Consider the following 27,903-nt stretch of genomic DNA (forward strand, 5'->3'; position numbering starts at 1 on the left):
TATTAGTCAGCAAAAGTTATTATATTCTTTTTACTGTTCCATCAAGGAAACATTCCGTTTCTTGGGGAAGCAAAGGGGGGAAATGTGGTAAAATATGAAAGTTTTTAACAGTCGGTTAGGATAAGTGAAAGACGCCAGTTTTTCAGGGACCACCCTTTTGGGGAGGAGATGAGCGGTCTGCCTGCTGCGCATGTCGGACTGCCTGCCGGGTGCAGTCCGCCTGCTGCGCATGTCAGACTGCCTGCCGGGTGCAGTGCGCCTGCTGCGCATGTCAGACTGCCTGCCGGGTTTTTTTTGACTTCCGGGGTGGAGAGAACGGGAGTAGCCTTTTTTTTGCCGGCTTGGCGGGACTCCGGGCGGCGCGGCACAGACGGTCTGACTCACTCCAAAGGTGGCCTAAATCGGTTTGGTGAGTTTTTATAAGGAATATAGACAGCCTAGATTTAAGACGATTTGTACTGTATTTCTGTTTTCCTATCCTTCTAATCAACAACACCTTATATACAATAAAGGCTCTATCTAGAAAACCAGAAGCTTCTTCCATTTACTAGTCTGGGAGATGAATTAAGGGAAGGGTTAAGTAGGGGAGATTTATGATCTAATATCCAATTTTAAATCTCACAATCTGGATTTAAATCCCACCTCTGATATTGACTAGTGATGTGGCCATCACTAGTAAGTCCCTTTACTACTTTACAGAACTAGAAAAAATAGTAATGAAATTTATATGGAGACCAAAAGGGTCAAGAATCTTAAGGGAAATAATGAAAAAAAAAAGTGAGAAGGAAGAGGATCTGACAGTTCCAGACCTCAAACTGCAGTATAAATCATTACTACAAAGCAACAATCATTGAAACAATTTGGTTCTGGTTAAAAAATAGAAAGATCAAAGTGTGAAACAGTTTAGGTACACAACACAGAGATACAAAATGAGCATGGTTGCCTCCTGTTTGATATATGCAAAGACTCTGCTTACTGAGTAAGGGAATCCTATTTGATAATAAAAACTTCCAGAGGGCAGCTAGGTGGCACAGTGGATAAAGCATGAGCCCTGGATTCAGGAGGACCTGAGTTCAAATTTGGCCTCAGACATTTGACACTTACTGGTTGTGTGACCCTGGGCAAGTCACTTAATCCTCATTTCCTTGCACCAAGAAAACAAAAACAAAAACAAAACAACAACAAAAAAAACCTTACAGAAAAATTGGACAGCAATGTGAAAGAAATTAGATTTAGATCAAAACTTTATACCTTAAATTTCAAATGGATATGTAACCTTGGTCTGAAAGGTCACAAATAAATAATTTAAAGAAATAAGGGGGAGGGGGAATGCCTATGAAATCTATGGATAGAAGAAAATTCATGCCTGAACAAGGGATAGAAAGGATCATAGAAGATAAAATGGTGAATTCTGATTACATAAAATCAAAAAGGTTTTGCACCAATCCAATGAAGCTAAGATTAATAAGGGGAGAAGACAAAGATGGAGAGGAATTTATTGGACATCTATTATGTGCCAGGCACTATGCTTTATACATATCTCATCGGATCCTCACATCAAACCTAGGAGGAAGGTGGTAGTATGATTCCCATTTTGCAGTTGAGGAAACTGAGGCATTCGTTATTTGGGGCCACAGGTTATATGGTGCCATTGGTTATTTGATCACGACTGCAAGAATGGCACAGGATAACAAAATCTTGCATTTGAGATGTCTACACAAGGTCCATCAAAAACCCCTAATGGCATGCTTTCTTTCTCTGGTGTATCTAGAAATGTAAGTGGAAATCTGAATTTATATTAGTTTAAGAAAGCTGCAGCTTTGGGTCCAGCCCTGTGTTTGTTGTTTTGTGCTTCTATGTGCTTTCAAATATGTGGTTCAGCTGAGAGCCTGGCAGGATGGAAGTTAAAAACTGAACTGACTAGCCACCAGGGACTTAACCCTACAGGGAGGAGTAACAAGGAAGCATTGCCACTAAGTACTTCTGGGTCTTTTTTGTCATATTATCTGTATTTTTCTTTTCTTTTCTTTTTTTGCGGGGCAATGGGGGTTAAGTGATTTGCCCAGGGATATTATCTGTATTTAAAGCCAAACTAGCTTTGTTCCCCAAATGTTTCCTGTTTGTTTGTCTACTGTCTCACAGCTGTCAGCATGTCTATGTGTTTTCTGTGTCTGTGTTTGTGTGTCTCTCAGAGTCTATACTAATGCAATTGTGTGCACAGAGCTTAGAAGGAAAAACTTTGCTGGCAAATCTATTTCTCGGTGTCTTGTTAACTACTCTGGGAAGCCTGCTAAGTTTTCCAAAAGATCCTTCCTTTGCCTTTACTTTCCTGAACTGTGGCCAGGTTGTTGGGATGTAAGGGTTGGCTTAACAGTCTGTTTTAATCTCATGGATAAGAGACAAGCAAGCTTGTAAGAAGTATTAGAAAATCTAATTGGATAGTTGGAAGTTTTACAGATTAAAGTGAGGTAGGAATCAATTTAGGAATAACTTTTGAATTGGTATGTGTTTTAAACTTAGAAATTTTGCTGTAAATTATGTGACTTCTACCCATTTTTTTTTTAGTGAGGCAATTGGGGTTAAGTGACTTGCCCAGGGTCATACAGCTAGTAAGTGTTAAGTGTCTGAGGCCAGATTTGAACTCAGGTACTCCTGACTCCAGGGCCAGTGCTCTATCCACTGAGCCATCTAGCTGCCCCACTCCTACCCATTTTTATAATAGATTATATATTTGAATCTTTTAAAAAAATTTTGGGGGGGGGGCAGGACAATGAAGGTTAAGTGATTTGCCCAGGGTCACACAGCTAGTAAGTGTCAAGTGTCTGAGGCCGGATTTGAACTCAGGTCCTCCTGAATCCAAGGCCAGTGCTTTATCCACTGCACCACTTAGCTGCCCCTCTATATTTGAATTTAAGGGTTGTCTTGCTTCTTACCAATAGAAGAGAAGCTTATTTAAGAAGCAACTTGACAACGTTTTGTGTTACTTCTGTGAATTTTATACTAGAACATAATTGTTATTTGAATAGACTGAGTTTTTATAGGCTGTTAAGGTTTTTATAATTGCTAAGAACCTCTTAACGGGTTTTTGGTACCTCCATCTTTTAAGGAATACCTGAATTGTAACAAATCAAGAGAAAGAATTATAGTGTTTTAGGTAAATTAGTGGAAAGGTTCACCTGAGTTAAAATTAACTATACAGCTGGGAAAGTCAGGTTTTTAACAAGTCATTGGGTTTGTTTCATAACAAATTGTATTAAAATTATAATGGAAATATTCAGTGTAGTGAATATAGTCTGGGATATGGTTGAAACTGATGTGGGGGAAATGGGGTAGGGGGTTCAGGATAGGGGTAGGGGTTTGGGGTCCTTAGGAATTCCTCTTTAAAGAATTACACCCTCTTGCACACAAAACCAATAGAATAAGATAGTAGTTTATTGAGGGGCTAGGGAAGGGAAGCCAAGAGGAATCCTTGAACTTCTTATGGGGAGAAAAGCATGGCACAGACCGTGGCTCTGAGATACCAATCTCCTCGAGCAGGAGACAGGCAGATACTTTTATAGAGGTCCGTTGGTAGTCCGATGAGGTGATCATCTGACTGTGGAAAGTTCCCTTATTGAGGGAGGAACATCCCCCACTGGTGGTGGCTGGGGGAGTGGGTGAGGGGTGGCTGCGAATCTCTCAAGCCATCTCTCTCTCATCCTGACACAAAGGCAGCAACCACACCCAAATTTATCTCCCCAGGGGTGAAGGAGACTAGAATGAAGGGTGGGGGTCTGTTCTTTGGATTAGTTTCTCAAGGAGAAGGTTCTTTGATGTACCCCAGAGAACCTCTAGGGTGCTCTGGGCCCATAACAAAACAGAATTTGAGCAAGCAAAGGAAAGTTGTATAGGCTGAGTAAAGGGTTTTAGAGATTTGGAAAGAGAAAAATAAGAAACGTAGGGTTTTCAAAACTACTGGGTGATGTGTGTATGAGTGAGTGAGTGTGTGTGTGTGTGTGTGTGTGTGTGTGTGTGTGTGTGTGTGTGTGTGTGTGTGTGTGTCCTGGAGAAGTTGAGTTTATTTACAGAGGGGGCTGATTTTATACACATTTACCAACTTTGAAAAGGAATTTGCTCCTGGGAATAGACAATACAGTAAGAATAACAACTAGGCTAGATTCAGCATCTGGTATAGGGACATAGTTTGCAAAAGTTTAAATGAATGTAAGATGGGGGAAAGGAACACAAGATTCTCAAGCCAAGTCCAGTGTCTTGGGAAGGTGGTCTAGCCCTGCTGTCATCTGCTTCTTTTTCTGGCTTACCGGGAGATCCATTTGGTGCGCCTGTCTTCAGGTGAGAGATGTAGGCAGTTTGGGGGGGTGGGGTTGTGACCCGGATCGGCAGGCTAGCTCATCATGAATCTTGGAAAATAAAAAGAGATTTGATAGGAGAGAGGGGTACAGAATCACTATGGACACTGTCCAGCTGGGGTAAGAGAAGACCTGGCCTTTTGTATGTTTACAAAACAAAGAAGGGGGGAGGATTATAAAGCAAGAGGAAATGCAAAAATTGGGAAGGGCAAGATTACTGGGAAGGGATCTTTGAAAAATGGGATATCATTAGGATATGCTGCATCCATCCATATCCTGCATATCATCTTTCACACCTTGATATTGCTTATCATTGTACCAGGTTTGAGTTCTGCAATACCCATTCCTGAGGTGGGAGGGGCAGAGCCCTTGGGAAAGTTGAAGGATTTGGGGGATTGGGATCTTTAGGTTTCTTGGGGTCACACTATATTCCCAAAACACAGCTGTCAGCTTTGCTTTAGTTTTGTTTTTTGTTTGTTTTTTTTAAGTGAGGCAATTGGGGTTAAGTGACTTGCCTAAGGTCATACAGCTAGTAAGTGTTAAGTGTCTGAGGTCTGATTTGAACTCAGGTCCTCCTGACTCGAGGGCCAGTGCTCTATCCACTGCGCCACCTAGCTGCCCCTGCTTTAGTTTTGTGGCAAAGATCCCTCTGGTCAGCAGGACTTGGTCAGCCTCTTTCCACCTGGGCTTCAGGGAATCCTTACCTGGGTGTGTTTTAGGGTTTGGGTTTTCAAACCACAAGAGAAATGTATAATGAAAATGTAAATGAAAAGAATATTTAAGAAGGTTGTTGAGAAGGTTTGGAGAAGTTTTAGCTTTGTTTAAATGGAAAGGTTATGTAAACCTTCATGTGTTTTTTTTTATTGGAAACTATAGCAATAAAAAATTACAGCTTGATTTGAAAATCAATAGAGAAAAGTTATAGAGGGCTAGGAGTTAATTGATAAACAATGGATTCTTTCTGAGATTGTAGAACCCAGATTTGAACTAAATCACAATGTGCTCTTAACTGTAATAATTGGGGTATATTAAAACCTAATATCTCTTTGGCAGTAGATTGCTTGGAAATAGTGGACCTTATAATGTGAAATGCTTGGAATAAATAGCCCTTGTATAAAATATAAAACTAGGCAGTGTTAAGGGCTAAAATTCTAGCTAGTCTGTCTAAAATATCTAATGAGTGGTCGCCAATAAATTATAAGCTTTAGCAAGAGTTAGACTTTTAAGCATTTATTAAGGAGAATAAGAATTTTGGTAAAGAGAGAGAAAGGCCTAGATTCCTATCTATTAAAGGGAGAGCACATTTCTAGCTCCCTTCTCCGCCAGCGTCCTCAGGAAAGAGCCCCAGAGTCAGCGCCAGTCTCTTCCTTCCTCCTCCCACTAGTCCGCGTCACTTCCTGATGCCAAAGAAAAGACTCCTGGTCTTGCCCTCAAAGACCTTCGCTTCATGGGCAGAACTCTTCTACAGTAAGTATCCAGCAGGTGGCGTTATTCCAATCGTTACAGCAGCTAGGTGGTGGAGTGGATAGATCACTGGCCCTGGAGTCAGGAAGACCTGAGTTCAAATCTGACCTCAGACACTTACTAGCTGTGTGACCCTGGGCAAGTCATTTAACCCCAATTGCTTCACCCCAAAATAAATAAATAAAATAAAATATAAAACTAAATAATTAAAATTATATACTGAGATTCTGTGTAAATGCCATTAGAAAATAGATTCAAGTATAATTGAATTTATTCTGATCTCATTTTCAATCAAATGTGTCTCTTCTAATAAGATGCTTATGATAAGTCAGAATTTATTACACTATTTGGCATTAAGAGAAATTGGGGGGGGCAGCTAGGTGGTGCAGTGGGTTGGCCCTGGATTCAGGAGGACCTGAGTTCAAATTCGGCCTCAGCCACTTGACACTTACTAGCCGTGTGACCCTGGGCAAGTTACTTAACCCCCATTGCCCCACCAAAGAGAGAGAGAGAGAGAGAGAGAGAGAGAGAGAGAGAGAGAAATTGGGGAAATGCATGGATCTGCAAATTTGTTACCTGGGTGATCTTAAATCAAGTTACCTCAGTTTGCCAATCTGTAATGTGGATATGATGGAGGAGGTAAAAAAGAGGTTAACAGACAAACCTAAGACCCGAGCTCTAATTTAGATCTGAGCTCCAAGAGGGGCTAATAGATAACTTTCAGACCCCAGTTCTGAAAGGGATTAACACTTGGCCCCTCATCAATATAAGCCAGGGCCTAGGTTTTTGTTAACTGTTACCTGGAAGTCAGGTTTCCTTAATTACCACCCACAACGTAAGCATAAGGAGACAGGTCACAGAGACCCTAACTGGTAAATATTTACCAGGCCTAAGAAAAAAGAGATCAAAAACACAGAGACACTCTGACCTTGGCAAGTTGAAATATGCCTTTAGGAACATGCACATGAAAGGCCAAATTTGTCCCCAGGTTCACCTTGTTATGTGTAAACCCCAAAAACACACCTCCACAGAAAAAGGTACCAGCCTCAGGGGTCGGCTTAGGACCCCAGGAAGTCCAAATTAGGATATGAACACTGCCCCCCTCCACCTCCCTAAAGTGGAGATTATTATAATGAGACTGATAATCAATTTATCCATACTATGAATATAAGTGTCTTCTCTTCCCCTATTCTAGAGATACCGTTCTTCTTTTCTCTTTTCTATGGTACTCTCTCTGTGGTCAACAGTCTTTCAATAAAGCTTGGGAAACTGAGTCACTGAGTCTTATAATTCCTTTGGGATGCCTCACAATCAATTTGACCACCTTAATTCCATCCCACATCAGATAGAGATAATATATCATATTGATAATTCATTGTATTAGGATTATTGGTAAAATGGTGAATTGCTTTTTATTATTTTTTTGGTGAGGCAATTGGGGTTAAATGACTTGCCCAGAGTCACACAGCTAGTAAGTGTCAAGTGTCTGAGGCCAGATTTGAACTCAGGTCCCCCTGAATCCAGGGCCTGTGCTCTATCCACTGCGCCATCTAGCTGCCCCAGTAAATTGCTTTTTGATCAGTATTCTTTTGTATTTAGTTGTTAAAAGACTGATAAATATTTGCAATTATTCATCTGGAAATTCAATATATATTTATAATTTTTTTTTACTGTGAATGTTTGCCATTCTGTTTAGTTCTTAAATTGTGCAAATTAAGACTCACTGCAAAAAGATTTTTGCCTGAGGAAAGGTAGGCCACACCCTGCCAGCATGAAAATTAGTCACCTAGAATCTTAGAGGGAGAAGTTTTAAAAGCAATGGCTTATATAATACTTAGCCCAAATTTTATACAGAACCTGAAGCATCTTCAGTGAGCTTTGGGTGGAGAGGTTTAGGTGTGCCAAAGTTCAAATTTCTCTCTCTCTGATGAGAAATACCAAGATGGTTTTATCAATCACCAATAAGTCTGATACAATCCGGGACCTCAGGGAGTAGGTCTGACCCCAAATTTACAAAAACATTTAAGGATAGTAAGAGGTAATCCTTAAAACATATGGTAGCTATGTCCAACTTTTCTTTAAGTAGCTGTTAATGATCTTTCATCTTTGTGATACTGGCCAACTAGGTAACTTCTATTTTATTCTTTGTTCCATGCTAATAATAATGTATTGTACCCTCAATTTGAGGTCTCTTAGCCAGAGGCAGAGCCATTAAATCATAATAAAGGATACCTAGTTAGGAGATCTGCCTTTTTTTTTTTTGTAAATTTCTATCAAAATAAAGCTAATCTAACAATTATAGCTGTGAATATAATTTGGTAAAGCTTTATGTATTTCCTAGTACTGCTGATACAAAATTAAATCTATGTTTATGTGGTAGAACTCGATAACACCAGCATGGTTGTAAACTCAGTTGATAAAGAGTTGTCTGAAAACATTTTATTTCACTGTGGTATAGGGTGTGCTCGCGGAAGACAAATACCTTTGGTGGGATGGCTGCTGAGCCCTTTTGTGGGTTACTTTCTCTCTTTCGTATCCACCTCATCCACCCAACTCTCACCTGTGCCTTCAGGAAGCTGTAGTATTCTCAGTGGCCACACCCTGGTAAACTATTTCAGCAGATGGGCTAAACCAGGTTGAGGGTAACCAAGGGGTCTCAAACCCTTTGATGAATTAGAGGGGTGTCTACACCAACCATGTGAAAACTTCCCCTAGTGGAATGGGTGGATGAGAACAACTATTCCAACAGGTCATGAAGGCAGCTGAAGCAGGTGCTATGGAGTGTTTAGAGCTTGGTTAGACTTCAAAGACACCAAGGTCATCCATTGATTATCCCTAGCCATCACCACTCTTCTGGACTTTGTCTTGCTACTAGACTGTGATGACTCCAAGAAAAAAGTGAGGTCGTCAACTTCATGCCCCTCTGACTCACTTAAATCCAATTTATGTACAAATTGAAAAACATTATCCATACCATTCTACCACTGGTTCACATGGAGTATTTGTAACCAACCTGTGGTAGAATATTCCAAGCTCATATTGGTTTGATCAGCCATAGTCAGACACACTGTACCTTGACTCCAACATAGTGATACTATTTTGGTCCTTGTCAAGAACAAAGGCCAACAACCAATTTTATTTCGTTTTCGTTTTTGCTTTTGTTTTTTAGTGAGGCAAATGGGGTTAAGTGACTTGCCCAGGGTCACACAGCTAGTAAGTGTTATGTGTCTGAGGCCAGATTTGAACTCAGGTACTCCTGACTCCAGGGCCGGTGCTCTATCCACTGCACCACCTAGCTGCCCCAACAACCAATTTTATTTCAGTAGGATTATATTAATAGTTTTAAAATCCTCTTTGTTATTCAATTTGATAAGATGTTTGGGACTTGCTATTTGACACAATTTCAGTCCTGCTGGTGATATGGCATAAGGTCCTATAATGCTTAAAACCTGAGAGCTATGCAATTTAGAGGAGAAAGAGCCATCTTCATACCTACTTAGAATAAAAGTTTTAGCTTATGTAAAAGAAATTAATTCCACCTAAATTTGCTTAGCTGTACTAAAGCCACATGTGGTAGTATGAATGTTTTTCTATGTAAAAGTAATTTGAAAATGCATTTGACTAAATTAATGTTATCTAATTCATAATAATTCTTGTTTGATGATATCGTGTTCTAGATTTCCTTGTATTGTAAATTCTGAAAAACCATTGTATAAGAAATGCTGTTAAGAAAGCAACATCAGGGCAGCTAGGTGGTACAATGGATAAAGCACCAGCCCTGGATTCAGGAGAACCTGAGTTCAAATCCATCCTCAGACACTTGACCCTTACTAGCTGTGTGACCCTGGGCAAGTCACTTAACCCCCATTGCCCCACAAAACAAAAACAAAAATATTTATAGCAGCTCTTTTTGTAATGGCTAAGAATTGGAAATCAAAGGAATACCCATTAATAGGGAAATGCCTAAATAAGCATTACCTTTGAGTGGAGGGAAGAGAGGACAAAGAAAGAAGGGGAGATCGATGGGTACTCCAAGATATCGATTATTAATCATTTTTTTCACATTTTCTAGATAAGCTGATTTATTGTAACAACATGAGAGTAGTTTATGTCCAGCCCTAAGCATGATTAGTGAAACTTGCTGTTTAAAGTTGAATCTTACGGGACTGTAATTAATATGATTGTGAATCTGACTCAAAGTATGATCATCAAGAAATACTATTGAGTCAATGATCCATAATGCTAGCAGCCCTATGGTTGTGACATCTGTGAACTACAGGTAGAATTCTGTCTCATGGGTAAAGCTGGGAGAGCAACTTTTGACATGGGATGAAGTAGGGCTCTCCTGACTCAATTTCTCCAATATAACATTTTCTCTTGAATGGAAAATTTCCCCACCCAACAGACTCTAAGCCTAACTATGACATTTTCAATATCATTGGCAACCTATATGACTCCTGCCTGAAACTGACATCATTAAGGGAACATTTTCCCCTTATGTCCCTTTTTTCCTTTTATGGCAAATTTCTATAATCATGCCAGGTGGTCGGTGAAAGATACAAACAGAATGTTATAAATGTTTATCTCATAGACTAAGACTGGAACACATCTGAGCTACTTTATTCTTTTTCTTTCTTTCTTTTTTTTGAGGGGCAATGAGGGTTAAGTGACTTGCCCAGGGTCATACAGCTAGTAAGTGTCAAGTGTCTGAAGTCGAATTTGAACTCAGGTCCTCCTGAATACAGGGCTGGGGCTTTATCCATTGCACCACCTAGCTGCCCCTGAGCTACTTTAAAAGATGCAGGTGTGTAAGATCTAAGCTATTCAGCTTGAAATTATAGTTCTTTCTATATCCTAAACAATTAATTAGATGGGTATTTGTCCTTGTCATCTGCCTGTTTATAGTTACATATTTGTGTATAAAATAAGGTCCTTAAATATTTCAAGGTGATATGAGAATATTCAGGTACTGATGCAACAGTTTATGGGACCAAGCTGTTATGCTGTTAATTATTAAGACCAAATCAGAAGGGACAGCTCAGTGGTGCAGTGGATAGAGCACTGACCCTAGAGTCAGCAAGACCTAAGTTCAAATCCAGCCTCACATACTAGCTGTGTGACCCTACTAAAGTCACTTTACCCTGATTGCCTCCCCCCAAAAAAGAATAAATCAGAAATATCTTCAGTTTGAGGTTTTTGGGTTTTGTTTATTTTAAATAATATTTTATTCTTGCCAATTACACATAAAGGCAATTTTAGAGTTCATTTTTTAAAATTGTGAGTTCCAAATTCTCTTTCTCCTTTCCCCTCCTCCTCCCTGAGACATTAATAATTTTATGTAGTGTAACGATTGGAATGACACCAACTGCTGGAGACTTACTGTAGAAAAGCTCCATCATGAAGTGAAGGTCTTTGAGGGCAAGACCAGGAGTCTTTTCTTTGGCGTCAGGAAGTGACGTTTGCTTGTGGGAGGAAGAAGGGGGGAGCCTGGCACTCTGACTGGGGCTCTCTTTTCTGGGGACTCTGGCGGAGAGTGAAGCTAGAAATGCGCTCTCCCTTTAATAGATAGATGAATGTAGGCCTTTCTCTCTCTCTTTACCAAATTCTTCTTCTTCTTAATAAATGCTTAAAAGCCTAACTCTTGCTAAAGCTTATAATTTATTGGCAACCACTCATTAGATATTTTAGACAGTTTAGCTAGAATTTTAGCTTTTAACAGTAGGTTATAAATGTGCAATCATACAAAACATATTTCCATATTTGTCTCATTATAAAAGAAGACAGAGATCAACAAAGAAAAAAAGCACACACCAAAAAAGTGAAAAATAATATGCTTCAAACTGCATTCAGACTCCATCAGTTCTTTCTCTGGATGGGGATAGCATTTTTTCATCATTCCTTGATGGTCATAACTGGAGTCAGACTCAGAATAATAATAGTTAATAGTCCCATAATGTCTTAAATAACAAGTTTCAATAATCAGTACTAAAAGTGAACTCAACTCTCAAGAATCATATATCCTATGTAGCAAGCATTAACTATGCTTGTACCCATGTGCAATTTATGCTTTTCATCCCTGAGTTAGCACTACACAAATGAATCTGCTTTGAGATGTTCAATAACAAGCAATGCTTAAAATGAGTGTAAACAATCCCAAAATTGCATACTGGGAACAAACTAGAAAATGTCCCACTCAACCACATAGGGTATTGCCCTCAGAATTCCTTTAAATCTTTGAGATAACTCAACTACTCTACATATGTTCCTACATATGATCTAACTTAAACTGCTATTTCCCATTAAGGTTATATAAGACAGTTCATATACATATCAAATTCAGACACTAATTTAACTATTGCTTGATACCAATAAATTCAGATCAAAACAGCAAGATCTTTCTCACAGTTTACTTGTTATTTACTCTAGTATTAATTTAATAACCAATTGATTCAAAATTGCAATAACAACTTCCACTTTGTCTACTCTTATACCAATATCAAATTGTCATTGCAACAAATTAGTTTACAACCAAGATGGTAGGCCTTCTAAAATCACACAAGCACAAATTGAAAATTTATACATTATATCCTGAAAATAAATTTTTAAGAAACAGCTTAAAATGTATTCTGATGTTAAAAGGAATATTCACCAAACCTTCATGAGATAAGATACTTTTTTTCTTTTTTTTTTTTTAGTGAGGCAATTGGGGTTAAGTGACTTGCCCAGGGTCACACAGCTAGTAAGTGTCAAGTGTCTGAGGCCGGATTTTTGAACTCAGGTACTCCTGATTCCAGGGCCATGCTCTATCCACTGTGCCACCTACCTTCCCCTGAGATAAGATACTTTTAAAATGCTAAATCTCTCTTTTTTCTTTCCTCTAAAACACATCACTAGAAGTAAAATAATAATAACATGACCATGAAAGCATTAGCAGGCAGATGACAAACCTGAGCATTAATGTACCTAGTTGTTTTGCATACTGAGTAATCACACAATTAGACTGAAAGCAGTAAAATCTTACATACTTGCATTTTGCTCATATCTTCTAGTTGCAATAAGAAATAAAAATTTTTTACCAGAATACACACATGTAATAGGTTTCACATAACAACTTTCACCATAGCTGATACTATTGTTTACCAATTTATACATTATAAGAAAATTTTAAAAACATAATACCTTAAAACAACATATCTTAAAACTTCATTTCTCCAAAGAGCTGAGGCTTCCACCCATAGCCCATACCTTAGAAACTTATTAGATAAGGAATCTAGTTAAAGTGTAACTGCTTTTTTTTTTCTTCCTGAAGGTCTCAGTCTTTTGTAGGCCCGCAAGTCTCAATGCAGATAGGGCATGGCCTACTTTACCAAATTAAGTAATTTAAAGCCAAAGGCTGTTCTTAGGCAGTGTGATTCAGTGGTTAAAGACTTTTTAAAAAACCCATATTTTCCTTTGAAACTTTTACCCAATTTAAAGTTACTTTACCATTAATCTGCCTATTACAAAATTCAGGTGTTCTTAATTTAATTATGTGTGCTTTTGCTCTATACTTTACACAGAGAATCATTAATATAATATTTTGCCCTATGTTAAGCACTTTACAATCAGGTGATCCTCATAACCCTGGGAGGCAAACTATTACAGAAAAGTAAACTGAAACAGATAGAACTTTTCTTGGGGGTCACATGGCTAGTAGATTTCTTAATACCAAATCTTTTTACTGTTAAGTCCTGTCGAATATTAAAATATAGCTTTTGTATCTGCCTGCCTCCTACAAACAGATCAGAGAAATAATGTTTAATTTCTCCTACAAATTAATAAACAGATCAGAGAAATTATAATATTATATCTCCTAACTAGAAAGAGAACATGATATATCTGCCTGTCTCCTACAACAAACCAGATCAGAGAAATAATGTTTAATTTCTCCTACAAATCAGAAAGAGACAGAAAAAACATACCTGTCCTCCTACAAAAACAGATCAGAGACAGACAGAAAAAAATAATATCAATTTAATACTTTATTGTCCCAAGAAGAAAGATAACAAAACACATGGTCATGTGGAGACTCCCCTCCTAAGAGAGGAGCTCAGGGGACCCCCCCATTTCTGAGGGTATATATGGTTTTAGTCCACTGATTACAGGGTGTTGTCAGTTTCAATAGCATGATACAGAAATCAACCCAGAAGCAAAAAGTAGTTTAACAATTTCAGTTATAACGAGTATGGAGGAAATAGAGAAGCATCATGATAAGACTACAGGATTCCAAAAAAGGGCTTGGCAAGGATGACGAAACTCAGATGTTACCATAAGATAGGGACTTACTATCCTGAGGGTCTTTTATCTGCTAGCTATCTGGGTTAAGTTTGGAGTTCAGTTGAAGGACATTTTGCTCCTATTAATCCAGGGTTTCATAAAACTCCTTTTGGATTATAAGGTACCTCCATCAAATCCAGATGATCCATATATTCATATTAACAGTCCTAATTTATCATAATAATCAAATTAACTGTGGATTTATAACTAATGGTAACTTTTTTTTTTTTTAGTGAGGCAATTGGGGTTAAGTGACTTGCCCAGGGTCACACAGCTAGTAAGTGTGTGTTAAGTGTCTGAGGCCAGATTTGAACTCAGGTACTCCTGACTCCAGGGCCAGTGCTCTATCCACTGCGCCACCTAGCTGCCCCTAATGGTAACATTTTAATTCTATGGCCTGGTACTCTGCATTTATTAAAGAAAATTTATCATTTATAAATTAATATAATACCTTTCTGAAAGATACATAGTGGCGATTGATTCTCCTAGTAAGTGTGTCAAGGGTCTGAGGTCATATTTTAACTCAGGTCCTCCTGAATCCAGGACCGGTGCTCTATCCACTGCACCACCTAGCTGCCCCTGGAAGGATTTACATTCTGACCCAGCCTCTCCATCATCACAAGTCTTTCAATCCCATAGAGAGCCCAGACACTAATTAAATCTGGCTCTTTTCAATTCTTGTTTGCCCTTATCTTTCCTAACCTCACCTTTTCTCACCACTGGTAAGAGGTTTTGTCCTGTGGCTAGCCTGGCCTAGTGGAATATGTGGGTAAATGAATTGAAAGATGGAGAGAATAGTGGATGATGGGTTTATAGATGAATGGTTGGATAGACACATGTAAAAATGAGTGGATAGTTAAATGGATAGATGAATAGGTGGGTAGGTGAATGGGTTAATGGGTAGATGAATGGATGGAAGGATGGATGGAAAGATAGATAAATGGGTGCACAGTTTGATGCATAGATGAATGGATGCTAGGATGGAGATATAGATATAGATATAGATATATCTCAACATCAATATGTATGTGTGTATATATATGACTGGGTGGATGGTTATAAGGATCAATGGTTGGATGGATGGATGGATATGGGGTTGGAAAGGTAGATGAACATATAAATGAAGAGAAGAGTCAGTGGATGGGAATAACAATGAATGGATGGGTGTGTGGAGAAGTAGGTAGATGGAAATATAGAACAACAACAAGCATTTATATAGAGCCTACTATGTGGCAGGTACTACTCTAAGCACTTTACAAATATTATCTCATTTGATCCTCACAATAACCCTGCTATTATTATCCCCATTTTAAATTTGGAGAAACTGAGGAAAATGTAGGTTAATTGACTTGCCCAGGGTCACAGAGCTAGATATATGAATGGAAAGATGAACGAACTAGTGTGTGGACAGATTGATATATGAACCTTTGTTTAAATGAATAGATAGATGAATATGAAAAAGTGGAGTATTTGTCTCCCTAGGAACATTTGTTTTACATTGGCAGAAAAGGCAAACATATACTATGCAAAGGGTGGGCAAAGTACATGTGCCTGAATAGAAGGGCAACCAGAACTTTATATACTTCCTAGGCAGATGATAAACTGAAATAGCCACTCAAAGTGCTCTATTTGGACAAGCCACCAGAGGGCGCTTGAACTCAAACTGCTGGAGCTCCCTCACAGTTAGTCAACTAGTATTCATTAGAAGCTTACTATGTGGCAGCTAGATGGTGCAGTGGTAAAGCACTGGCCCTGGATTCAGGAGGACCCAAGTTCAAATCTGCCCTCAGACACTTAACACTTATTAGCTGTGTGACCCTGGGCAGGTCACTTAACCCCAATTGCCTCACAAAAAAAAAAAAAAAAAAAAGCTTACTATGTTCCAGGCACTCTGTTAATTGCTGGAGATGCATAGAAAAGCAAAAGATAGCATCTTCTCTCTAGAAGTACATATTTGAATGGCAGAGTCAACATCTAAATAAGTAGGTACATACAAGATATATACAGACTAGATAGAAGGTAATCTGAAAATGAAAGGCATTAGCAGCTTGGGAGACCAGGAAAGAGCAGCTAAGTGGTACAGTGGACAGAGTACCAGGCCTGGAGTGAGGGAAAACTTATTCTCCTGAGTTCACATCTGCCCTCAGACACTTACTAACTGTGAGACCCTGTGCAAGTCACTAAACTCTGTTGGCCTCAGTTTCCTCATCTGTAAAATGAGACAGAGAAGGAAATGGCAAATCCCTCCAATATTTTTGCAAAGAAAACTCCAGATGGAGTCATGAAGAGTCAGACATGATTAAAAATGACTCAACAACAACAGACCAGGAAAGACCTCTTGAAGAAGGCAGGATTTGGTCTGAATCCTGAAGGAAATGAGGAGAACTAATAGGCAAGGGTGAAGTGTCAAAAGCATTCCAGGGCAGCTAGTTGGCACAGTGGATAAAGCACTGGCCCTGGATTCAGGAGGACCTGCTTTCAAATCTGTCCTCAGACACTTGACACTTTCCAGCTGTGTTACCCTGGGCAAGTCACTTAACCCTCATTGGCCTGCAAAAATAAAAAATAAAAAGCATTCCAGGCAAAAGTAAAGAGAAAGGAAATTAAGTGGCCTTTTTGAGGAACTGCAAGTGAGGCAGTGTAATTGAACCATGGAGTGCATGGAGGGGAGTATTGTGTAAATGAGGCCCGGGTTCTCTTTTTTTGTTTTTCTCAGCCCAAATTCAGTTCAGTTTAAGGTATGAATTTTACCAGCCCTAATGCATGATCTATCAAATGGCCCTTATCCCACTTTATATGTGACCAAAGAACTACTCATTCTCATCCAAAGATTAGAGCACCATGATTCAATTAAATAAAAAATGTAGCAGCCGCTGTCTCCTTTTACCACTGCTACCACTCCTAGTAAGGTCTACAATCTCAGCCTCCCTCACCTAATCTGGCCAGATGTTCACTAGGCAAGTCTCAGTAACTTTTTAGGAAAGATCTCTCCAGAACTACATTTTCTGTCTCACGGAAGAGGAAGGCCTATGCTTCACTGCCATCCAGTTCTCATAGCAATCACTCTCAACTCCTATTAGCCAGGTGTGCTTGGCACAGGTCAGCCAGGTGTCCACAGAGCGTTTCTGTGTCATCTCTGGCATTATCTGGCATTACATCTCGGTCCAGGGAGGTAAGGGGATACCCTGAACGAATCAAAAGGGACACTACCTCCTGAGCTCACACTGCAAACACAACCCCTTTACATCTTGAGATGGCTTTTGTCTCTGGTGTCTTTTCCAGTAAAGTAGATAACTCTCTCAAAATTTTCCCCTTGTAGTGTAACATCAGAACAGCCTCAAACAACGGCCTCTATGTTAAATGTCCCCGGATAATTAACATCTTCTTTTCTGATTCTCTGAGGTGCCCAAGAATGGCCAAAAAATTAAGAGGGAAACAACAGATGCCAATGGCCTGGGAAAAGCTGCCACGGTCACAGTCGTCAAAGAGAGATGGACAGGTGGCTGGATAGGTGGTGGATGGTAAAGTGGATGGATGGGTAGCTACATGAACAAATCAATATGGGCAGAATATTCAAATGGAGAGTATTTGGATAATTGATGACAGGTAAGTGGATGGATGGGTAAGTGCATAAATGAATGGATGTGTAGGTAGAATATAGAGCTAAATGCAAAAGCAAATCAATGATCAAAGCATCAGATTGAAATATAGAAAGGCCCATTGAGATAGTCTAGACCAATCCCTCATTTTACAGGTGAAGGAAACTGAAACATAGAAAAGCTAAGTAACTTTCTCAAGTAAGTGCTGGAACTGAATAGCAAGTCATGCAAATCTGGATTCAGTTCCATTAATAATAGTAATATTTGGGAGGCCGCTAGGTGGCGCAGTGGATAGAGCACCGGCCCTGGGTTCAGGAGGACCCGAGTTCAAATCCGACCTCAGACACTTAACACTTACTAGCTGTGTGACCCTGGGCAAGTCACTTAACCCTCATTGCCCTGCCCCTGCAAAAAATTCTAGATATCCCAATAATAGTAATATTTAGCTATTTTATAGCATTTTAAAGTTTGCCAAGAACTTTACCAATAAAATTTTATTTGATCCTCACAATAACCCTGTGAGGTAGGTGCAATCACTGCCCCCATTTTACAGATGAGGAAACTGAGGATGAGAAAGGCTAAGTATCTTGTCCAGGGTCACATTGCAGGTTAGTGTTGGAAGTAGGATACAAGCTCAGATCTTCTTGACTGCAAGTTCGACTGCATCTAGTTACACAGTGGATGGAAGATGAATGGGGAACAGAGATCACAAGAGAGTAATTTCTAGGTTTTATTGTATAAAGGCATAATTCTTGTGGAGGGTCCCTGGTGGACCAGGTGTTAAAGATGAGGAAGGCCTGACCAAGCCTTCTTATTGTCTGCAGCCCAGGAAGCTGGAGGCCACACTCCGGGGTGGAGGGGAGGTTTTAGCACTCTTGAGTTCCTCAACATCTCGGTAACGGTATGCATTGGAGCCACTGATCAAGTAGAGCTCATTTGGTCTGCACAAAGCCCCATCCACATGGTTATGGGGTATCAAAAACTCCGTCCATGGGTCCTGTCCACCCAGCTTGAGGTCAAGCTGCCACATGACTCTTCCTGTAAGAAGGAGACCAAGCATCTCATCAACTCTCTGACCCAGAGAATCCCACCGTGACCCAGGAGATGATATTAGAGCTCAAGGGACCCTGACACAGCTCAGTAGAGGCCCCTACAAAACACCAGAAGACTACCACATTGGAGGAAAGCCTGATATCATCTGGAATAGCCCAGGCACAGCCTGACTTCAAGAAAATCCTATCATAGCTGATGAGGTTCTGACAAAGTCCCAGAGAATCTGAGTCAGTCTGAAAGAACTTCTTGTACCCTATCACTCCAGCCACATACACACACGCGTATACACGCACACACGCACACACACACACACACACACACACACACACACACACACACACACCAATAGCACCCTGCCTACCCTGGGCTCTCACCAGAGATAATGTAGAGCTGAGATGAGCCAGGGCAAGTGAAGGCAGCATCTACAGTATCAAGGTTGATCCCATAGGGGCTTCCCAGTTCTTTTTGCAACTTGCGAGGATATCCCTCCACCAGGCGGTTGCCCCCATCTGTCAGGAAGATGTAGATCTGGGTGCCCTGTAGGGATTGACATATGAGTGCACTGCAGATAATTGTAGACACAATCACAGATCTTCCCTCCGACTCTTTCCTTGTGTCCCTTTGGCCTTCCTCAATCCTTCCCCTCTCCCTTCCTATAGTCAATACCTCAATCAGATAGAGCTTTTTCTCCCAAGAAAAGGCAGCATCCACACTTGAGGGTCCCTGTGGCCAGTGGTGGGCAATGGGCCAACTGTGCCAGCCATCTCTCCTTGAGTCCAGACGCCAGTAATGGGAACCTTCAGTAATATCCATAGGAGGAAAAGGAGACATATGAGATCGTGGGTGACATATGAGAGGACGTAGCATAGTAGGGGCACTGGCCATGGAGACGGGGCACGTATGGATTGGAAAAGCATTTGTTAGGCACTTACTGTGAGGGTTAGGGAACACGAGGAGGGAGAGTCAGATGACATGGGGACTGGGGAATGTAAGAGGGTACTAGGAACACAGGTAGACATGAGAGGCCATGGGGATTCAAGGGATACAAACAACAAAAGGGGAACAGACACAAACATCTGCCTAGATGCAGCAGTAGTACCGAATCACAGAGTCTTAGAACTGGAAGGCATCATAGAAGCCATTTAATTCAATGTCATCCTCCAGATGGCCATCTAACTCTCACTCAAAAACCTCTACAGAAGGGGAACCCACTACCTGGTGTGGTTGCTCATTATACCTGTGGATAGCTAGATGGCTTCATGGGTAATCAGATCACTGGATTTGGGAGTCAGGAAGACCTGAATCTTAATCTTGACTCACACACTTACTTCGCTATGTGATCTAGGGCAAGTCACTTAACTGCTATATGCCTCAGTTTCCTCATCTGTAAAATGTGGATAATAATAGCACCTACTTTCTGGGGTCGTCATAAGAATCAAATGAGATATCATCACAGCTCTGTGCAAACTTTAAAACCCTAGAGAAATACGCCCTGGATATAGCTCTACTTGTTAGGAATCTTCCTGACCTCATCTATAAAATGGGAGAGGGGAGGAGGGAAAGAGTTGGGCTCGATCCCTAAGGTCCTGATCTGGCCTCTCATTTGGTGCCCTGATTTGGGGGAAACTGAGGCAAAAGATTCATTCATCTCTGGCACAGGAACAAGTGGCCAATTTGGGGAGAAAACCCTGGCCTGCTGGATTTTTTCTCACATACTCCAGGTCAGTACAGAGAACATATGAAATAATAGAATGTTTGGCCTTTTTCTGTCTAGAGTCATAAGGAGGGGAGCTAAATTCTGAGCCAAGACCTGAGAGAGAGCCAGGCTCCCCTCTGAAACATCTGACAAGCATATGCCATCAGAGCTAGAAGGACCTTAAATACTGTCTAGTACAATTCCCCAGTCCTAATTCCCACCAATGACATGTTATTCTTGAAGAAACTGAAAGAGAGGCCTCTAGGTGGCACAGTGAATAGAGCACAGGTCTTTTTTTTTTTTCTTTTTTTTTCTTTTTTTAGTGAGGCAATTGGGGTTAAGTGACTTGCCCAGGGTCACACAGCTAGTGAGTGTTAAGTGTCTGAGGCTGGATTTGAACTCAGGTACTCCTGACTCCAGGGCCAGTGCTCTATCCTCTGCGCCACCTAGCTGCCCCTTTTTTCTTTTTTTTTCTTTTTTTTTTTTTTCTTTGAGCACAGGTCTTGAAGTTAGGAGGACCTGAGATCAAATCTGACCTCAGACATTTATTAGCTGTGTGACTCTGGGCAAGTCACTTAAGCTGGATTGCTGCCCCCCCCAAAAAAAAAGGAAGAAAAAACTAAAGATTAGACTTGCCAAGGTCACATAGATAACAAATACTTGAAGCAAGTTTCAAACCCAGGTCCTCTGATTCCAGGGGCAGCGTCCTTTTGTAACCTCACTGCGCCAGAGGATCCTGTGTGGTCTCTGAGGTGGTGTGCTATCTTCCCTACTGGGCCTATAGCAAGTAGGCTCTGTGTATAGAGAAGCAGGCTTCACCTCTGTCCCTAAAGAGGGAAAATGCATGAGACTTGGGTAGGTGCTCATGAGATGAGAAAGATGAAACAGAGAAGGCTCAGCTCAAAGGGGAATGTCTTCTCTATGGAATTATGAGGGGTAGGGCATGTCTGATATTCTTCCCCTAGCTGTTCCTATAGGCACAGGAAGCACAAACTCTCAGGAAACCTCAGGAGCCAGGGCCTGCGCTGAACTTAAGAGCCAGGGAACTCTTCCCCTGGCCTTCTTCTTTGAAACTGAGTCCTAGGCAGAGAGAACTCAGAAGAAAATGTTTTGAGAACCCATGGTGAATTATGACTCAGTAAGGGGCAAGCAACTAATCCCTGAGCTCTCAAGAGACAGAGGATGAGCATAGGTAACTAACTCTGGGTCATCCTGCTCTCCCAGTGGCACGGGGCCTAGAGTCCATAAAGAAATAGGGAAGACATGTGGAAGACTGACTCAGAGAGGAATGTAGAGGATGCCTGGCAGGACACAGGTAGGGTATAGCTGGGACACACAGTATGGACACTGTGGGATAATGGCAAGAGATTGGGGTACAGGGTGAGGGAAAAGTTCCCCAGTGAGGTGTCCTGGGGATAGGAGATGGAATGAAAAGCTAGGGGAAGGGTCATAAGGATGGAAGATGAATGCCAAAGATAGGGGAAGGGGGGGGCAGCTAGGCGGCGCAGTGGATAAAGCACCAGCCTTGGATTCAGGAAGACCTAAATTCAAATCCAGCCTCAGACACTTGATACTTTACTAGCTGTGTGACTCTGGGCAAGTCACTTAACCCTCACTGCCCCACCAAAAAACCAAAACAAACAAACAAAAAAACAAAGATAGGGGAAGGAAACCAGAGAGCGGTGTTGAACTCAGAAATGGGCAAGAGAATCCTAGAAATAGAGAGAGCCCTAGGAACTAGAGTTCCCAGCAACAGCAGGGGGCCAGGGATGGGAGACAAGTCCCCAAAATAATGGAGGGGCACCAGAGATGGGAAAGGAGTCCTGGGGGAGGCTTGCATTATCAAGGTTAAGCTCTCACCTTTAAAGCCATACATAGCACCGTGGTCATCAGAAACAAAAGCAGAGAACACCACATCTGGGCTACAAGGGGTGACAGATCCGTTCCTTCGTCCATGACCTGAGTAGCAGAGCAGGAGGTCACACATGTGCGAGGGTCATAATCGAGGAGGGTATTGGGGGCTTCTTGGGAGCTATGGCTTGAAGGATGGGAGCCTGAGTGGGGAAGATAGTCTGAGGTGCTGATGAGGTCAGACGAGAAATAGGACCAAATGAAGTTACAGAGGTCAAAGGAAGTGGAAGCCAAGAAAAACATAAAAGTCGGGGGTCAGCAATCAGGTGTGTGGGAGCATAGGGTCATGGGGAATCACAGTGGACAGGTTTCATACCTCTCCCAGGGCAGCTCATGAAGTAATCTCGGACATCACGGGGGTAATGCGGGGGCACCTCTCCTCTTGCAGGGTCAAAGCGTAGGAACTGGCTGCCCTGGAAGCAGTAATAGCGGCCGAGCCAGCGTAGGGCTGAAGAGCAATTCAGATTGTGCCAAGGCCGTTTCTTTACCTTTCCAGTGCTCAGGTCCAAGAACCATGTCCCATTACCTGCCAAACCCAACCACATCTGTCAGGGATACATACCAGAACCTGTCAGGGACATCACCATCCCCTCTGTCTGCCAGGGATACCCTCCTACATCTAACAGGGTCACCCCCATGTTTATTATTATTATTATTATTATTATTATTATTTTGGTGACGCAATTGAGGTTAAGTGACTTGCCCAAGGTCACACAGCTAGTAAGTATTAAGTGTCTGAGGCCAGATTTGAACTCAGGTCCTCCTGACTCCATCCACTCTATCCACTGCACCACCTAGCTGCCCCTATCCCCATGTCTATTATTGACATCCCCTAACATGAAGCAGGGCCCTGCCCAGACCCCTCCCCAACATCAGTCAACCTTGGAAGAAGAGGATCCCCTCCTCCTGGCACTCCCCAGGGTGGCACTCCACAGTTGCATCCAGTGGGGATGGGACTCCAGGGAATTCTTTCTGGAGGAGTCTCGGGTACCCAGTCTTCAACTTGCCAGCGATGTATAACCAGACTTGATCACCCTGATACATCCACATACAAATACCATCAGCCTGGCTGTGTACCCCCAAACTGTGTGCCCTCCCTTCCATGTATACACACACACACACACACACTGCTCTTCACTGTGTCCATGCAGGCATTGTTCTGCTAACACACACAGCCCTGGTGGTGGTGGGGGGGTGAGACTCTGCATATTTTTATTTTCTCCTCTTTCCCTGTTAGTTATATCCCCTGTGGTCTTCCCAGCTTTCTCTTCTCTTCTGTTCCTTGTCCCACTCCCCTTCACACTGCACCAACTCTACCTTGATCAAATATACACCATCATGGAGCTCAGGCCTGGTCTTGTGGTGCAGACGGAAGGCAGCATCCACAGGGAACCCGACCTCTGGCCAGGTTTCTGAGATCAGCTCCCGGGATCCATTGTGATTCTTCCATACAGATTCACCTGACAGTGGTGTGGGAGAGGGGAGGAACTCACAAGGAGTCCTATAATCTATTCTCAAATGACTTCCTCATGATAAAAGACCCAAGGATAGTTCACTCATCAGGCCAAAAAGGCCCCACTCCTCAGATGGATCATAATTCCCCAAATTCCCTCCTCTCTTCCCCTGAGCATGTCATCTCTGCCTTTAAACTCTTGTGCATCTGAACCCTGAACCTTTTATTTTTGATACCCAAATAGCTTCATCTTCATTCCACAAACATTCAATCTCTAAAGCTCAAATGCATCTATGACCCTCCGGTGCTCTTATCTTTGACTCCATCTTGGACCTGCAAACACCAATATCACAATTCCTAATCACTCTGGTATCTAACCCACCCCTAACATCTCCATCTTTTGCCTCCAAATGCCCCAGCCCTGATGCCCAAACCTTTGAAGAAAATCATGTTTCCAGAGTCATCCAAGGTTACTGCATCAAAACCCCAGTCCTCAGAACAACGGCCTAGCAGGAACGAGAAACAAAATTGGGCATGATTAGAGGGGTCATAGAAATACAGTGAGATGGGGACAGATGTGGTGGCAGAAGGACAGACAGGAACCAAGATAGAGACATACATAGACAGGCATACTGATAGAGACATGGATGGACAGACAGATTGGAGGCATGAAAATTAGGATAGAGATAGACTGGAAATTATGTAGAAACACAGCTAGATGGATATTCAGATTGGTGAAGAGACAGATAGCTGGAGAGACCCAGAGATAGGGACAGACAAGCAGACACAGTGCCCTCACCAATCTCATCTGGGTGCAATTCTGTTCCATTTCCCACTTCGGTTCCTGTCTGCAGCTGGGAGACCCTGGAGAGAGATCAAGAATCTGGAATCCGAACCCTAACCCTTCCTTCCACATAGCTCCAATCCTTCCCTTCACACTTCACTTGCACCCTTTCCACCCTACTCTCTAGAATACCACCTCCACTCCCCCAGATACCCTCCCTGACTGGCTGACTTCCTGCACTGATTGTACTCACAGTGGGTGAGCAAGTGCCAAAGCCCAGTACAGGCCCAGTACTATCAATATTCCCAGGGCCCTGGTCATGCTGGCGATTGCAGAAGATACAAGAGGGCAGTGGGGAACCAGGAGCCCTGGAAGCCATATATAGAGCAGATGAGATTACGACACTCCTAGACCCTCCTCCCACACCCACCCAGTGCCCCTGACTAGAACATGCCCCCTTCCCTCCCCTCCCCAAGTCCGGGACAAGATCCGTGATTTCATCACTGTAAACAATGATCCAGAACCGGGAAGTTGGGGCCTAGGTAATTCCTTGTAGTGATTTCTCTTCTCCTGCATCCCTCCCTGCCTCCTCCCCACAGTGGCTTCCCCATTCTCTAGCTAGGTACATTGTGAAGGTATGGCAATGTTGTGAGGGCCTTGTGTGTGTGAAAAAAATATCCCTTTCACTTGTTGGGGGAGGGAAAAAGAACAGGAAGAGTAGGTTGCTCTGCTAATTAAAAAGCATCAAGGATCTGGTTTCAGACTTGTTTTTTCTAACCTAGAAGGGTGCAGGCTGCTGATCTACCCTAAGAGACTAGACTCTGAAGAATATCTTCATTCAGGGGTGTGCTGGTAAATGTTTAACAACTGTCTTTCCAAAATGTGCGTCCATGACATATTTTTAAGTTTAATGTTCATTATTATTATTTTCTCCATAATTTTCTTGAGTCTGGATAATCAACAAAACAATAAGTCAATCCGTGATTCATAACATTCACCAAATTCTGAGGTGTGAATGCTGACACTGACCATTTATTTTATTTTATTTTTACACTCTTCATTTATTTATTTACTTAGAATTTTTTCCCCACATTACACGTAAAAACAAATTGTCCAATCAATTTTTTTTTTTTAGTGAGGCAATTGGGGTTAAGTGACTTGCCCAGGGTCACACAGCTAATAAGTATTAAGTGTCTGTGGCCAGATTTGAACTCAGGTACTCCTGACTCCAGGGCTGGTGCTCTATCCACTGCACCACCTAGCTGTCCCTGTACCATCGATTTTTAAAACTTTGTGTTCCAAATTCTCTTCCTTCCTTTCTATCCATACCCCCTTAAGAACTTAAGCAATTCAATACAAGTTATACATTTGCAATTGTGCAAATTGCAAATTGCCTTTAGAAAAAGGAACTAGCAACAAAAACAACAAAATATACTTCCATCTGTATTCAGATACCATCAGTTTTTTCTCTGTAGATGGATTGTATTTTTCATAGAGTCCTTCAGAGTTGTCTTGGATCATTGTATTGCTGAAAATAACTAAGTCATTCGCACCAGATCATCTTATAACATTGCTATTATTTTGTATGCAGTACATTTCACTTTGCATCAGCTCATCTAAGTCCAGGTTTTTCTGATAACATCCGGCTCATCATTTTTTTTTTTTATAGTAAGCTATAGTAAACTACATTTATATAGTACTTTAAAGGGAGATTTCCTTACAAAACACCCATGAGGTTGATTATTGCGACAACAATAATAGCTCCCTTATACCTGAAAAAGAATTTTCTTCACAATAGCCCATCATAGTACCACCATCATCATCATTATCATTATCACCATGATCTTACATTGCTCTTGCCTGTGCTTCAAAATGTTTCCCCAGTTACTATTACTGTGTTTCCCTCCATCCTATTCGCTCCCCATGATATTTATTCTATTTTTTATCTTTTTACCCTTTTCCTCCTCAAAAGTGTTTTGCTTCTGACTGCCCCTCCCTCAATATGCCATCCCTTCCTTCACCCCTCCCCCCTTGTCCCCTTCCCCTCCCACTTCCACACAGGGCAAGATATATTACTATACCCACTTGAGTATGTATGTTATTCCCTTTTTGAGCCAATTCTGAAGAGAGTTACACTGAACTTAACAATAAGCTGGCTCCAGCATACCCTTTATGGGATCCATGTTTCCAAAGCACCTTCAGCTGACTGGTATGTACAGGAATGAATGACCTTAAGGGACCAAGATATCTCAGATCAGTAGGTCTAGAATACCCTTTGAATAAAGAAACCCTTGGGTGATCTCTTGTATTTCGTCTGAGGAGAGAAGAGTACTTGGCAAGAGGACTCAGCCTGCTCAACAGGTTTTAGAAATACCAGGTGGCACAAGATTGTGGCATAAGATAAGAGCTTTCTGTGAGTAAGTATGAGTAGGGAAGGGGTTGTCTAAATAAAGGGCTTTTTTTTCTGTGATCTTTGTGAACAAGATGGAGAGAAGTAGGTTAGCTGATAGCATGGGTAGGGGAAATTAAAAACTGGTTGAATGACTTTACACAATAGTTATTCATGTATTTAGGTCCATCTATGGAGAGGTCTCTAGTGGAGTGCCCCAAGAATCTATCCTTAGTCCTATCTTGGTAAATACACTCAGACACATATATACATACATATATCAATGACTTCCTCAAATATAAAGATTAGGGAAGAAAGGGACACCCAACCACATGTAAGGATCTTGATGGGCCACATCGACTTAGAAAAGAAACATTTAACAATGTTATCTATGTTTGATCATCTTTCTTTATTTTGTTAAAGATTTCCCAATGATATTTTTATCTGGTTCTGGCCACACTCAGGAGTGTTATGGGCCATAAGCCACCTATCTATATATGACAACCTCTAACTTATGGCATGCTTAATAAATTTGCAGATGTCAAGCAGCTGGAAAAGGCTTGCTAACATGGAGGACTGAGTTACCATTCAAAGAGAGCCCAACAAATTAGAATAATATGCCAAACCTAGTAAGATTAAGCCTTTTTTTTCAATTTAAAATCCCAGGGGGCAGCTAGGTGGCACAGTTGATAAAGCACCAGCTCTGGATTCAGGAGGACCTGAGTTCAAATCTGGCCTTGGACACTTGACACTTACTAGCTGTGTGACCCTGGGCAAGTCACTTAAACCTCATTGCCCTGACAAAAAAAAAATCCTGTATTTGCATTCCATATCATAAGTAGAATATGGGGAAGCTATGGCTATATAGAAGTCTGGCTGGAAAAGATCT

General features: G+C 41.4%; 1 protein-coding gene across 1 annotated transcript; it reads right to left on the reverse strand.

Annotated features, from left to right (window-relative positions):
• Window positions 1-18,445: 18,445 nt before the first annotated feature.
• HPX (hemopexin) lies at window positions 18,446-25,426 on the reverse strand. Its single transcript, XM_043994693.1, has 11 exons — window positions 25,404-25,426; window positions 24,879-24,993; window positions 24,641-24,705; window positions 24,276-24,347; window positions 23,706-23,848; window positions 23,270-23,423; window positions 22,705-22,914; window positions 22,338-22,436; window positions 19,448-19,578; window positions 19,156-19,318; window positions 18,446-18,766 (listed from the first exon to the last, which is right to left on the reverse strand). The coding sequence occupies exons 2-11, from the start codon at window positions 24,944-24,946 to the stop codon at window positions 18,540-18,542; spliced, it is 1,332 nt and encodes a 443-aa protein (XP_043850628.1). The 5' UTR covers window positions 24,947-24,993; window positions 25,404-25,426; the 3' UTR covers window positions 18,446-18,539.
• Between the last annotated feature and the right edge of the window lie 2,477 nt (window positions 25,427-27,903).

The sequence above is a fragment of the Dromiciops gliroides genome, chromosome 3 (assembly GCF_019393635.1).
Source record: "Dromiciops gliroides isolate mDroGli1 chromosome 3, mDroGli1.pri, whole genome shotgun sequence".
NCBI lineage: Eukaryota > Metazoa > Chordata > Mammalia > Microbiotheria > Microbiotheriidae > Dromiciops > Dromiciops gliroides.